General features: G+C 28.4%; 3 protein-coding genes across 6 annotated transcripts; 1 reads left to right on the top strand and 2 right to left on the bottom strand.

The window, feature by feature from the left end:
• Positions 1-560: 560 nt before the first annotated feature.
• Positions 561-6,604, bottom strand: LOC141533803 (ADP-ribose pyrophosphatase, mitochondrial). 4 transcript variants are annotated; one of them, XM_074252872.1, is made up of 3 exons: positions 6,386-6,604; positions 1,904-2,197; positions 561-1,270 (listed from the first exon to the last, which is right to left on the bottom strand). In XM_074252872.1, exons 2-3 carry the CDS (start codon positions 2,100-2,102, stop codon positions 639-641), a joined length of 831 nt encoding a protein of 276 aa, XP_074108973.1. In that variant the 5' UTR covers positions 2,103-2,197; positions 6,386-6,604; the 3' UTR covers positions 561-638. The 4 variants fall into 4 exon arrangements, with proteins under 4 accessions (XP_074108973.1, XP_074108974.1, XP_074108975.1 ...); XM_074252873.1 differs by lacking the exon at positions 6,386-6,604 and adding an exon at positions 3,108-3,253; XM_074252874.1 differs by lacking the exon at positions 6,386-6,604 and adding an exon at positions 2,909-3,100.
• Positions 6,605-6,876: 272 nt separating this feature from the next.
• Rpl40 (ribosomal protein L40) lies at positions 6,877-8,251 on the top strand. Its single transcript, XM_074252876.1, has 3 exons — positions 6,877-6,983; positions 7,366-7,565; positions 7,940-8,251. Exons 2-3 carry the CDS (start codon positions 7,376-7,378, stop codon positions 8,134-8,136), a joined length of 387 nt encoding a protein of 128 aa, XP_074108977.1. The 5' UTR covers positions 6,877-6,983; positions 7,366-7,375; the 3' UTR covers positions 8,137-8,251.
• Positions 8,252-8,837: 586 nt separating this feature from the next.
• Parp1 (Poly-(ADP-ribose) polymerase) lies at positions 8,838-13,647 on the bottom strand. Its single transcript, XM_074252864.1, has 3 exons — positions 13,143-13,647; positions 12,902-13,043; positions 8,838-11,863 (listed from the first exon to the last, which is right to left on the bottom strand). The coding sequence occupies exons 1-3, from the start codon at positions 13,254-13,256 to the stop codon at positions 9,150-9,152; spliced, it is 2,970 nt and encodes a 989-aa protein (XP_074108965.1). The 5' UTR covers positions 13,257-13,647; the 3' UTR covers positions 8,838-9,149.
• Between the last annotated feature and the right edge of the window lie 584 nt (positions 13,648-14,231).

Genomic DNA, 14,231 nt, shown 5'->3' with positions numbered 1-14,231 from the left:
TATAGTAATAAAAAATTATTAAAAAAATGGACTTGTAGAAATTTTAATAAATTAAAAATGCAATTTCTTAGAAACAAATTTTTTTGTTGAAGAAAATTAAAAAATTGTCAAGTGAAAGCTAAGTTAAATGTCATAAGTTGCAATTTTTGATTTTTTTTTATTAATTAAATTATTTTTATATTTCTAAAAAATTAGCATTTTTATTAAATTTTTCAAAAATAACAATAATTTTTTTTTTTTAAACCAAAGTTTGATTAAAAAAATTAGCTTAATCGACGAAATACAATATTTCTACTTTGATTATTATTATCTAAAAATGTCGAAAAAAATAACTTTCAAACAAATGTAGAGACAGATATTTTGCTAATTAAAAATTCAAATTATTTTTCAGTGTCTAAAAAGTCACAAAAAAAAATTAAATAAATTTTTTTTATATTCGTTACTTAATTTTAATACTGTTGTCTCTAAAAATTCCCTGAGCTTTATCGATTTTTTATTTTTAAATACAAAAAAAAAAAAAAAAAAAAATTTTTAAAAATACTCCTGAAAATAATCTACCATTATTATTATTAATTAAATAATTTTTTATTAATGTTTAAAAAAGACAAAATAAAATAACATCTACATAAACTAATTAATCACCAATGCGCATTATGCTTCTGAGAAACTAACTCGATAAATTGTGAGTGACTAGCATATAAATCTAAATCTTTGTCCATATCAATCCACCTGACATTAGCAGCATCATCACCTGCTTCAAACGGAATATTACCAACAATACTACTGTCTTCATCATGAAAATTAGAAGCACTAGTTTCTAACCAAGAGTTATCGGTGTTTCGTGGATCATCAACATATCCTTCGTAAATTTTAAACCCACCGCTGAACAATTTATCAATTGAACTTTGGAATGTTTTAATTTCTTCCGGAGTCTTTTCTAATGCATTCACAGCTTCTTCCATGAATTCTCTTTTCAAGGTAGCCGAGACAAGTTCATTCGCATCTACCATGCCTCCAGGTATGGCCCATTGTCCTGAATCTCTTCTCTCGATCCCGACGAATTGCAAAATAGACTTTTTACTTAGTTCATGTTTTATGATACTTCCTAAGCTGTCTCGCTTCCAACGGGTAATTATTGGATCCGCAGCATGATTAGGTCCCCAGTGCCATAATAAGCCTCTACCTTTGATGCCTGTACGGCCGATTGGGTTCAGTGGATAGCCATTTTCAATTGTATATGGTTTCATAAAACTTTTCCTGTTAATATGTCCTGTAATAAAAGCGTGATTATTATTTTATTTATTTTTATATTTAAAATAAGAATATTCTGTAAAATTTATTTATTTTATTAAATAATGACTTTGGTTAAATTGCACTGTACTTTCTTAAATATTGACGTTTTTAAAGATATAAGCTCATCCCGATGTTACACTCCTGAAGAGCTTTCATTTGAGTACCCACATGCATTTTTTGATATATTTTTCATATATACATATATATAATATATATAAATATATAAAATATATGAAAAATTGATGTGGGTACTCAAATGAAAGGTCTTGATGAGTATAATGTCGGAGTGGGCTTAGAACTTTAAAAATGTCAATAGTTGACAAGATATCAATGTCAATTCTTAATTATTGACATTTTTAAAGATATAAGCTCATTCCAATGTTACACTCATCAAGACCTTTCATTTGAGTATCCACATGGCATTTTTTATATATTTTATATATATGGTATTTGTGAAATACATAAATATATAAAATATATGAAAAATCGATGTGGGTACTTAAATAAAAGGTCTCGATGAGTATAATGTCTAGGTGAGCTTATATCTTTAAAAATATCGATAGTTCCCAAGATAAATGACGGCTAAATAATTGTTAATTATTTTACGTACCATCCATTGCATTCCAGACAGGTTTAAAAGACTGATCTTCAATGTCTTTATCCGCTAAATTACTTTTGTTGGGAGCATTGTAATAAGGAGGATTGTACTCTGAAAATTTTACAGGCCATGGTACTAATTCATCCGGAATAATAAATCTTTTTATTTTACTAAATGGATAATATTCTTGTCTGCACTTGAAATGAATCATTTTTTGTGAGGTTTAAGTTTAAGTCATAAGGTAGTTGGAAATTTTAGCCAACAATCAAACAGATCATTGCTAATTTATTGTGACTTTATCAACCACTGAAAAAAAAAAAATTTTTTTTCAAGTGAAAATTAAAAAAAAAATTTATAATTATAATTATTAATAAAAATCAATGAAAATTGATTTAGCAGATGATTAATAATTTTAAGAATTTTGGTGACAACTAAATTATTGCAAAAAAATTGACATGTAGAAATCTAAAAAAAATTAAAAATGCAATTTTTTTTTTTTTTTAATTATTTTTTCGAGTTAATTTTTCTGCAAAAAAAAATTTAAAAATGGTCAAGTGACCGCGGACATAAAAACAAAGTTAACCGACATCAAAAAATTTTAAGAATTTTTTTTTATTGAAGAAATTATCACAAAAAAATAAAAAAAAATTTGCACGTGTAGTAAAACTTAAAAAACTGCAAGTGCAATTTTTTAAAAATTTATTTTTGTTTTAATTAAATTATTTAAAAAAATCAAAAAATTCAGAACTTTGGCTAATTTTAATGACATTAAATTTAGCTGTCACTTCACAATCGTTTTAATTTTTTTTTACAAATAAATTATAGCAAAAAAAATTATTAAAAAAATGAACATGTAGAAATTTTAATAAATTAAAAATGCAATTTTTTTGTTAAAGAAAATTAAAAAATTGTAAGTGACAGCTAACTTTAATGTCATTAAAAATCAATAAAATTGTCAGATTTATTTTAATTTCCGTATCATATAAAAAAATCATCAATCGATTTTTTTGCACTAACCTAACATCAACATCTATCAATGATTATCAATAACTAACCTAAATTTGTTAAATTGCTTGTCAACATCAGATAAAAATTTATCCAACAATTTAGTAATTTTTTATTTTTTAATTTAAAAAACTGAAAATAAATTATTCAATCTTTTTTTTTTTAATACTAAGGTAAATTTTCAAACAAAGTCCTACTGGTTTTTACATACCCACTCTATCTCACTCATCTGCAAAATCTGACAGGTAACTTTCTTAGTTAATCCTTCAGCCGCTAGGCGTATTTAATCGATCACACAGTTAAAAAACTGTCGGAACAAAAGAAGGGGGGGAAGAATACTCTCAGGGGGCAGTGTGGCCAGATCGTGCGATTTTTTTACCCCCTCTTTGGCGTCGCGCGCGCCTCGAACACAAGCAAGCGATGCGTGTCTGTGAGTCGGAAAACCGAGCGGAGCCGAAGAAATCCGAGAAAGTCGAACGAATCGAGGGGAATAAACCTCCTGCCACACGAAACAGAGGAATAACTCACACAACAGTAGCTCTCTGTTCGTGTGAAATTCTAAGAATCCGATTTCAGCCGAAACATACAGCGGGAGAAATAATGTTTTAATTTTTATTCAAATAAATAAATAATGCTTTTTTGTTAAAAACATGTAGGTTTAATTTTTTTTTTTTTAATATAAAAAATAAATTTTTTTTTATCAATAAAAATTAAAATACAAAATTTTTTTTTCTTAAAAAAATTAATATCAATTTTTTACGCTGTTATTAATAATAATAATTTATTATTAAATAACAATAATAATAATAATAATTATGGTAACTGGAAATTCCCAAACGCAGTTTTTATATTAATTCTTACTTTTATTCGATACGACGTCTGCTGGCTACGCGGCGTAAGTGAAAGCTTACCTCGGCGAAATTTTTGAGATCGAGTCCTCGCCCAATCAATTTTTTTTTCTCAAAAAATTTTTTTTTGTTGCTATACTAATAATAATAATAATAATAATAATAATAATAATAATAATAATAATAATAATAACTGTTATTATTTTTATAAATAATAATAACAATGGTTATTTATAATAATTATTATTAATAATTTTGGTTACTGGGAATTCTCAAACGCAGTTTTTATCTCAGTTCTTACGTTTCCACGGCAGGTCCTACGATGGCTGCGCGGCGTAAGTGTAAGCTTACGTCGGCGAAACTTTTGAGATCGAGTAAAAAAAAATTTTTAAGAAAAAAAAATTGTTTGAGCGAGGACTCGATCTCAAAAGTTTCGCCAACGTAAGCTTACACTTACGCCGCACAACCATCGTACGTCTTTCCGGTGGAAAGTAAAAACTAAGATAAAAACTGCGTTTGGGAATTCCCAGTAACCAAAATTATTAATAATAATTATTATAAATAACCATTGTTATGATTATTTATAAAAATAATAACAGTTATTATTATTATTATTATTATTATTATTAGTATAGCAACAAAAAAAAATTTTTGAGAAAAAAAAATTGATTGGACGAGGACTCGATCTCAAAAGTTTCGCCGACGTAAGCTTTCACTTACGCCGCGTAGCCAGCAGACGTCGTATCGAATAAAAGTAAGAATTAATATAAAAACTGCGTTTGGAAATTTCCAGTTACCATAATTATTATTATTATTATTATTATTTAATAATAAATTATTATTATTAATAATAGCGTAAAAAATTGATATTAATTTTTTTAAGAAAAAAAAATTTTGTATTTTAATTTTTATTGATAAAAAAAAATTTATTTTTTATATTAAAAAAAAAAAATTAAACCTACATGTTTTTAACAAAAAAGCATTATTTGTTTATTTTAATAAAAATTAAAACATTATTTTTCCCGCTGCATGTTTCGGCTGAAATCGGATTCTTAGAATTTCACACGAACAGAGAGCTACTGTTTTGTGAGTTATTCCTCTGTTTCGTGTGGCAGGAGGTTTATTCCCCTCGATTCGTTCGACTTTCTCGGATTCCTTCGGCTCCGCTCGGTTTTCCGACTCACAGACACGCATCGCTTGCTTGTGTCCGAGGCGCGCGCGACGCCAAAGAGGGGGTAAAAAAATCGCACGATCTGGCCACACTGTCAGGGGGTCTGCAACTACGCACCAGATATGTACTGACTCTAATAAATGACAGGGACCAAAGTTGTTTTAAATTTAATGTCGAGAAAAAACTTCGAAATTTGTGTTAATTAAAGATATATATATATATATATATATGACAACATATACGATAATTTTTGACAACAAAGACACTTTTAAAAATCATCTGAATGATAAGCCACTTCTAAAGAATCCTTTAAAATTAACATCGCTGAGTGCTGATGCTTTGTTCAATTGTTTAATTAAAAATTTATTGCATCCTGGTAAAATTTATTATTGGATGCATAAAAAAGAAGCTCAAAGAAAATTCTACGAAAAAATTCCGCTACCTTTCAAAGTGATCAAGCAGTTGTGGGAATTGTTTGCTGATATATATTATCAAGATTATCCTAGTAGTGAAAATGAAGAATATATGCAACGAGTTTTGGGTATGGAATTTGATCTCTTGCCGAATATTACAACACATCCGCTATGCGAGTTTTGTGGACACCAAAACGTATACGGAATGTACAATTGTAAGTGCTGTAATTTTTCATTAGTACAACCAGAAAATACTTACCTGTGTCATCAATGCGGTGGATACTATTCAGGAATAGATTATTGTCAAGACGAATGTAAATTTGATGATGAAGAAGATGAATATTCTGGGATAAAAGAAGATGAATGGTCTATGATGATAGATCTTCCTACATATCTCGATTAATAATTATTTTATTATTATTATTATTATTATTATTATTATTATTTCTTTATTCATCGACCATGAAGTTGAAACTTCTTGCGGCCATCCATACAAAGATAATACATAGTATAGCATTTTATGAAAACAATCAGAAAGAAAAATAAAAAGATTTCTATACTATTTTCTTATAAACTGAGAAAAAAAATTGATTTTGAAAAAAAAAAAAAAAATGTTGTGATAAGACAACTTGTAAATTTTCATTCAATTTTTTTTTTTTTTCAAATTTATAAAACTTTTTTTAAAAAAAAAAACTAAGTAGGGTAAATGCACCAATTATTGAGCGTACTTTTAATAACAAACAGATTTTTAAGTAACATTGTTAATGTAATGTTGATATTTAAATAAATTAATTTTTATTATACCTAGTGTTTTTTTTTTTCTTTTTAATTATTTCTTCCCTAAAGCTTCTCCAATAATATCTTCCCAAAAGATTTGTCTAGTAATTGTAAGCTTTTGCAATTTTGTTATGAAATTAATTAATTAAAACTTATCAAAGGAGTATTATAATTTCAGTTACTCTTAATGAAGAAATAGATTATTTAACAAACGAGAAATATTGAATAAAACTCAGCAATTAATCGTCATTAAAATATTAGTATCGTAAAATCTTCTTACCGTAGACAGAAGAGTAGAAGCGCAAAAATGATACCCCAACAGAGAAGATCCTACGCCACAGTAATTAAATCGAACGACCAACCAAAGGGCTAGCTACATTGTTAATCACGGCTAAATATGTAGATCCTGCTTCTGGCGTTAGTCTTAAATAATTGATGCTTAAAAAATTAAATTGAATAAGTTAAATTGTTACCGATAAATGTGGAGAATTATTTTTATATTGATGACATCATTAATTGAGTTATTTTTTTAATTTTCCAGTACATAGTCTTATAGTAGAACTGTGTGATGAATAAATGAGGTTATGGTAGTTGGTTTGAACGTATGACTACTAAAAAATAAATTAATTTATTTATTACTATAAGGATTTTTAGAAATTAAATTATTAGCTAGAAAAATAAATTTTTTGCGATGTATAAGTATTTGTTTTAAAAAATATAATCCATTCAACATTATTTCCAACTGTTGTTAAATAATAATGACTGTCAAATTTTCAACCAAAGATGGCGGCTCTGTATAATTCGTTTGTGCAAGAAATACTGTAATTGTAGGCAAAGTCTCTTTTTCGGATAAAGTTTTGGAGATATACGTCACCACCGTAAGGATTTTACATTTTTATTCAATTATTATTAGATTTAAATATTTTAATTACAAATTTCCTTTAAATAATTGACTTTGTTATTTTTTACTTACTTTGTACTCAAGTTTTCAATTTTAAATCAGGATTAAAAACATTAGCATGTGCGTGTTGGCACTCGCACATGTTTTTTAAACATTTCTTTTAATAAAAACTATTTATTTAACTTTTTAAACAGTATAACTTCATAAAAATTCAATAAATGTAAAATTTTAGTTTTTTTTTTTTTATTATTTAAATTCAATTTTTATTATCCGGATAATTTTATTTTTCGAAATTTGAAATTAGATTATTTTAAGGTTAGGTTTACATGAGAAATAATTATTTAATTTTACTTTTTCAGAAAACTTACAATGCAGATTTTTGTGAAGACATTGACGGGTAAAACCATTACCTTGGAGGTAGAAGCTTCTGACACTATTGAAAATGTCAAAGCTAAAATTCAAGACAAGGAAGGAATTCCTCCAGATCAGCAGCGTTTGATTTTCGCTGGAAAACAATTGGAAGATGGACGTACTCTGTCTGACTACAATATCCAGAAAGGTTGATATTTATTAATAATTTAATATATTTCAAGATTAAACATTTTTTTTTGCAAAAAAAAAATATTTTTTTCAACAGCCGATTTTTAAAATTGAAATATTTTTTTTTTTTGAGAAAAAAATTTTTTTTAATATTGAATTATTTTTTTTTGAGAAAAAAAAATAATTTTTTTTCTAACAGCTTATTTTTTTAATATTGAAATATTTTTACTGCAAAAAATATAGGTTTTTTTTTTAACAGCTGAATTTTTAGTATTGGTAATTTTTTATTGCAAAAAAAAATAATTTTTTTCAACAGCTGATTTTTTAATCTCGATAATTTTTTTATAAAAAAATTTCTTGATGAATTAATGATTTTTTTTTTTTTTTTTTTAGAATCAACTTTGCATCTGGTCCTTCGTCTTCGTGGTGGAGTTATTGAGCCAACACTCAAGATCCTGGCACAAAAATACAACTGTGACAAGATGATCTGCCGTAAATGTTACGCTCGTCTTCATCCCAGAGCGACTAACTGTCGTAAGAAGAAGTGCGGACACACCAACAACATCCGCCCCAAGAAGAAGTTGAAGTAGACGTTTCATCTTTTACAAACAGGCTATTCAAATTACTATCAAACTTGTTTAATAAATAAACAATATTTTGTAGCCTGTATATTTAATTTTGATATCCAATAAATATTCAAATGGATTAATCTTTGTTAATAAATACTATTCAAAAATTTTACTTTAAATAATTTTAAGATAAAAAACAAATCTTTTTTGTTAAATGAAAAATTAACTAAGTATTAAAAAAAAAAATGAATTACAAAATAGTCAATTAACAAATTTTAAAAAAATTTGTCAAGTTTAATTTTTCATTTAAGAAATGTATAATTGTACAATTAATTACAAATCGATTTAAAAAAGAAATTTTCTTTTCAAGTAAAAATTTTTCGGTAAAATAAAACCAATTAAAAATCAATCACTCTGCAATCACTCCAAAAATTTCTCAAGGTAAATTAATGACAAAGTTTTAGTATTAAGATACTATTTATTACTAAAATAATTTGTGAACAATGTTTAAAAATTAAGAGGTAGATAAATCAACAATACAAGTAGTAGTAATGACGAACGTTATAAAAATTATTTCTATCATTTCTGAAAATAAATTTTTTTTTGCAAAACTTTATTTGTTAAAAAAATTCTAAGTCTCAATTTCAGAATTTTTCTAGCAAATAAAATATTGCAAGAAAAATTTGAACAAAATTTTTTTAGCAAAAAAAATTTGAAATCTATTTTTATAAACTCGAAAAAATTATTTTTATAATTTTTAAACCCTTTATTTAACTTAAAGGAAAAATGAAATTAATTACATACAATCGTAACATTTTTTAATTTTATAATAACCACGCATTATTATCAAGTATATAATCTAAAAAATGTATATATTTTTTTATGCTAACACTATTTTGATTATTGAGTCCTAAAAAAATAAATTTATCCCCCAAATTAATTAGTTGATTTCCAAAAATATTAAAAACTTGATGCTCAAAAAAAAAAAAAAAAAAAAGAAAAAAGAAAGCTTAACTCTGTAAATAAAACTAAAATTAATATTTGTACTTGAAATTCATCCGAACAAGATACTGAGCCTTAACTTGAGCAACATCATAAACAATATACTCATTATAAAGCAGGGAGGCATTCCCTGGAATTTCTTGATCAACCGGAGGCCCACAGGGAACCTCAACTCGATCAGCAATTTTACAAGCTTGATTAGGATCAGGCCCAGTCCTTCCTTTCCCGAAGGTGGAGTGTTTTCCCTTGGGAAGTTTTTCAATGTAATCAGCTTGGTACCTCTCGTACATATTACCAAGCGCGACCTCGCAGAGCATCAACAGACCAGTAGGACTTTGACTGCTGGTGCAACAATAATTCGCGGACTTAGAAACCATATCAGCGAAGTAAATACCCTTACCAAACATGTACCCAGTAACCGGAGCTTCTGGAGGGGCAATGCGTAATCCCTGAGAGAGAATTCCAGCAAAATTGGTGGTACGAGATCCGTGCCAGAGTAGTTTTTTATTAGGCAGCTTCGCAAACGGTTTATACCTCTTATCCTCGCCTTTGCGCTTGATAACAAAGACGTCTTCAATTTGCAACTCATAAGAAGTGTGAGTCGCCGCGTGGGTGTTCTTGGTGTAAGTCTCCACGAGTTTGAACTCCTCGCTGTCTTTCTCCAGGACGTCAATGTCGGTGTTGAGTTGCTGGTAGTGCGCGTCAATGGGGCTCTGGTTTTCGTCGGTCTTAACACTGAGCAAGTTGTAAGCGATCTCCATCTCGAACAGAGATTCCAACATTTCGCACTTGCCTTTGATAGCTTCCTCAGTGTCGAGAATCGGAGGATCCTGAACGCCAAACGAATGAGGAACCAGCGTGTAAAATCGGTTAGACGCGTCTATCAGCAGCATACGCTCAGGATTTCCCTTTGAAATTAATTCCTGGAGCTCTGTAAGAACCTGATAAGCTTTTTCTAATTGTTTTTTTGACAACTTACCCAGTGGCATTTTTTCCGTGTCTAATTCATACTCCTTCATCACTTGTTTCATGATACTAATATCAAAAATAAGGCGTATTAATTCTTGAACCGGTTTCTTAAGCTTGCTCTCTATTTCTGACTCCAAAGAACCAACTTGAGAATCATCGCTGTCCTCAGTGTCAATTGGATACTTCATATGCGGATGTTTAACAAAATTATCCCGATTTTTCCAATGATTACCCGTTTCTTTAAAATACAAATCTTCAAACATAAAAACACACTCTTCCAAAGACATAGATTCAAGCTTGTGCCCGCCAATAGTAGTTCCAATTCTTCCCCAACTTCTAAACAACCAGAATTTATTTTTCTGATCATGCTTCAAAATTTGGATTTTATAATAACTATTTTTCTTGGACTGAATGTCAGTTAGCCCCAACAAAGTCGTGAATTTTTCATTACCACGCTGATAAACATGCGCAACATCTTCAAGCTCGGTCTGAGGATCAACAGCACCGCCGCCTTTGATCCTCAATTTAACCTTCCCACTGCTGGACTTTTCGTAAATGCTCTTACCGCGCGCAGCAGAGGTTGACTTGGCAAGAGAAGCAACCACACGAGCATTGGGATCACCGCCCCAACTGGCGATATTTTTTTTTGTGATCAGAGGAATTGGCGTGCCCTTGTAATCTTTGGCTTCGTCAACAAAATCCTCAGACACAACCTGGATGTCAAGTTTTTCAGCGTCTTCAATAGCCTTACCACCTTTTTCAACAGCAGCCTCGGTAGAAATAACAGCAGCTGTTGTGTCGCTGACTTTAGACGTCACAGTTCCACCTAAGCTCATTATTTCTTTAGTCAGAGAATCTTTGCTCTTCTTTGTTTTTCCAGCAATTACAAATTGCATTCCTCGAAGCGGCATCGGGCCACGATTCACCTTCGGACCGTCAACTTGGTCTTCTTTTTTGACTCCAGTTACATTGCAACCCGACGGCGCGGTTACTCTGACAATACGTCGCTCGGGTTTTGATTTGTACGACCCAAAATAATCGTATTTTTCTTTCAAAGCGCCGGGGATGGTCACTTTGGTGCGCTTGGGGTCTACAGCGATGTTCTCGCACTTGGTCCACTCGGTGATATTTCCCATACAACGATAGCCGAGTCCTGACTTGAACCTAAACTGTCCTGAGCATTTTTCGCATGGTGGCAGGGATCCAAAAACAAGCAAGTCTCCGAGAGAATCGCGGAGTCTAGACTCTCCATCTGGGACAAACTGCTTGTTATGTTGCAATACGGCAACCATATCTCCTTTTTTGACCACCTTCAATTGATCAATCGTGTCGAATAATTTTTTATTCTGCTTCTTCATTGCCTCATCTTCTGCAGTATCAACTGGCTCAGATTTTACTTTCTTTACAGGCGGAGCTTCAGTTTCCTTTACGGTTGGTAACGTTTTTTTGACCAGTCCCTGGTCTTCTTTTTTAAGAGTTTTAAAGCCTGGAAGATTCGTACCTGCAGCAAAAAATTCGAGTTCGTTCCGGATTTTTGCGAAACATTCAAGGTGATGCCACCGATCAATTCCTCCGAATTTAGCGGCCTTTTCGCTCTCGTAGTCCATTTTAGAGGCACGGATGGTGTCTTTTATGATTGGGGTTTCACATGCTACGCAGACTGAACGGTTTGACTTAGCATACTCGATCTTGAAGTCCTTCAGCGCGTCATTGTTCACGCGCTTGCGGCCTTTTCCTTTGGCACTACTTGATGCTAATGGTTCTTCAGCTCCTCCTTCTTTTGAGTAAAAAAAATTTAATTATTAAATCTTAGAGTAAATTTAATGACATTAAAGTTAGCAGTTACTTGATTATTTTTTTAACAAATAAAGCAAAAGCTTCTATTATTGACAGGGCCCCTACTATTGACACCTCTATTTAATTTTATTATTTCTTTATTAAAATCTGTTAATACTCACAATTTTTGATATTTCATGAAAATCTTACATATTTTTTAAATTAAAATTTCATTATATTACATTATTACTTAAGTTTTTGATAAATGCAATTTGCAATGAGGTTGAGTGATTTACGTTGATTTAATTGTTCAAACATAATTTGGACTTCAATAACATATTGAAACTTTCAATTTTTCTTTCTGATTGTTTTCATAAAATGCTATACTATGTATTATTTTTGTATGGACGGCCACAAGAAGTTTCGAATTCATAGCCGATCAATAAAGAAATAATAATAATAATAATAAAAAAAAAAAAAAAATAGTAAAATTTAATTCCAAGGTATAAATTATTTACGGCAAAAAAATTTCATTTTTCCAAGCTGTCAATTTTAAAAATTTTTATAACAAATCAATTATAATAAAAAATAATACTTCAAAAAATTGTCACTTGTAATTTTTATTAATTTTCAAATGTGAAACTTTTTAATTAATTTTTTTTTTTTTTTTAATATTTGCATTATTATAAAATTTTAAAATAATTTTTAATGTCTGACAACTTCAGTGTCATATTTAATAAAATTATTAATTAATTTTGTATATTTAATATTGGTACTAGCAGCTAGTTGTTGAAGGAAAAAAAAATTGTACTTTAAGAAATTTTGAAAAAATATCAATTAAATTATAAAGCTTTTTTAAATCATGCAACGTAATTTTTCTTGATTAAATTTATTTAAATAAATTTAATACGGTTTATTCTATAATTGTATGTATATTGCCGCTTAGCGTTAAATAAATAAATAAATAAATAAAAATTTACTTGTGTTAAAAATAAAAAAAATGATTAAGTTGCTAATGATTTTTAGTGACATGACTTACCAACTCTTTTACGGATAACTTCTTGATCCTCCCATTTGATATTATCAAAATTAGCAATGTCTCCAATAGTTTTAGGTTTTGTTTTACCAAAAAAACAATCAGGATGAAACCAGCTTGTAATAACACCATCATGAAAAGGACTCTAGGATAAAAATTAAGTATCAGCAGATAATTAAATTACTACACGTAAATTTTAACCTAAAGTATACGTAATATAATATATAATAATAAAAAAAAATACCTGAGTTATTTTAGCAAGCCTCAAAACATCTTTAGCGATATTTCCTTTACAACTTTTACAACTAGCTCGTCCACTTTTAGCATACTCAACACGGTACGGCAATTGATCAGTCATTTTTGTTTAAAATTTATTTATTGTATTATAAATTTCAATAAAATCTGATTGATGTCATTAAATTTATTTCAATTCAGTAAGCCGGCAATCTTAATTGATAAGTTTGTTTGTTTGTTAATTTTTAATATTTATAAAAAATAAAAAATTTATCAACACTTTGTATTGGAGATGTTGTATATATTTTTTCGGCGTCACTTTTTTCTTTTCTTTATGTTTTTCTTAGTAAAGCCGAATATATGTCACCTGTTACAGATTTCCGATTCCGGATTCCGAATATTTTAAGACGCACATAAACACGTGTCTTCTGTTACTGACAATTGGTAAATTGAAAAAGGCATTTTATATTTTATAAAAATTTGCACTTGTAATTTTTATTAATTATTGCACTTGAAATTATTTAATTAAATTTTTTTAATAATAATTTAATTGCAATAAAATTTTAAGAATATTTTTTATGCCTGTCAACTTCAGTTTCATTAATAATTTTTAATTTTCACATGTAAAATTTTTTTATTAAATTTTTTTGTCATAATTATTTAATTTCTATATAATTATAAAAAAATGTCTAATAACTGTTAATTACAATGTTATTTTTTTTAAAATATTTTTTCTTGATAATGAAATTAAAAAAAAAAAAATAATTTCAGATATCAGCTAATTTCATTATTATCAAATTTTTTATTTTAAATTTATTATAATGATATTAAATTTATCTATCACTTCACACTTCTTTAATTTTTTTCAACAAACAAATTTGTTTAAAAAAAATTACATTTTTAATTGTTTTTAAATTTCTACTATCAATTTTTTTTGCCATAATTTATTTGTGATAAAATTTTTAAAGTTATTAAATATGCGCTGCATTAATTTCGTTTATAATTTTTAATTTTCACATGTGGAATTTTTTAATTAAATTTTTTTTTCATAATAATTAAACTGTCACAACATTCTAAAAAAATTTTACAAGTCTGTCAA

Source organism: Cotesia typhae, unplaced genomic scaffold (assembly GCF_013202065.1).
Source record: "Cotesia typhae breed Kobodo isofemale line unplaced genomic scaffold, CoteBio_Ctyphae scaffold_121, whole genome shotgun sequence".
Lineage (NCBI taxonomy): Eukaryota > Metazoa > Arthropoda > Insecta > Hymenoptera > Braconidae > Cotesia > Cotesia typhae.
Note: the sequence above shows the minus strand (reverse complement) of the source record. Positions and strands in the feature narration are given on the sequence as shown.

Excerpts from the sequence above, each read along its gene's own strand:
- Rpl40 (XM_074252876.1), top strand. The coding sequence starts at position 7,376 with ATGCAGATTTTTGTGAAGACATTGACGGGTAAAACCATTACCTTGGAG. Across the intron at positions 7,566-7,939 it reads TGACTACAATATCCAGAAAG|AATCAACTTTGCATCTGGTC; the intron begins GTTGATATTTAT and ends TTTTTTTTTTAG.
- Parp1 (XM_074252864.1), bottom strand. The coding sequence starts at position 13,256 with ATGACTGATCAATTGCCGTACCGTGTTGAGTATGCTAAAAGTGGACGA. Across the intron at positions 13,044-13,142 it reads GGCTTGCTAAAATAACTCAG|AGTCCTTTTCATGATGGTGT; the intron begins GTATTTTTTTTT and ends TTTTTATCCTAG. Across the intron at positions 11,864-12,901 it reads AGTTATCCGTAAAAGAGTTG|AAGGAGGAGCTGAAGAACCA; the intron begins GTAAGTCATGTC and ends TTTACTCAAAAG.
- LOC141533803 (XM_074252872.1), bottom strand. The coding sequence starts at position 2,102 with ATGATTCATTTCAAGTGCAGACAAGAATATTATCCATTTAGTAAAATA. Across the intron at positions 1,271-1,903 it reads TGTCTGGAATGCAATGGATG|GACATATTAACAGGAAAAGT; the intron begins GTACGTAAAATA and ends CTTTTATTACAG.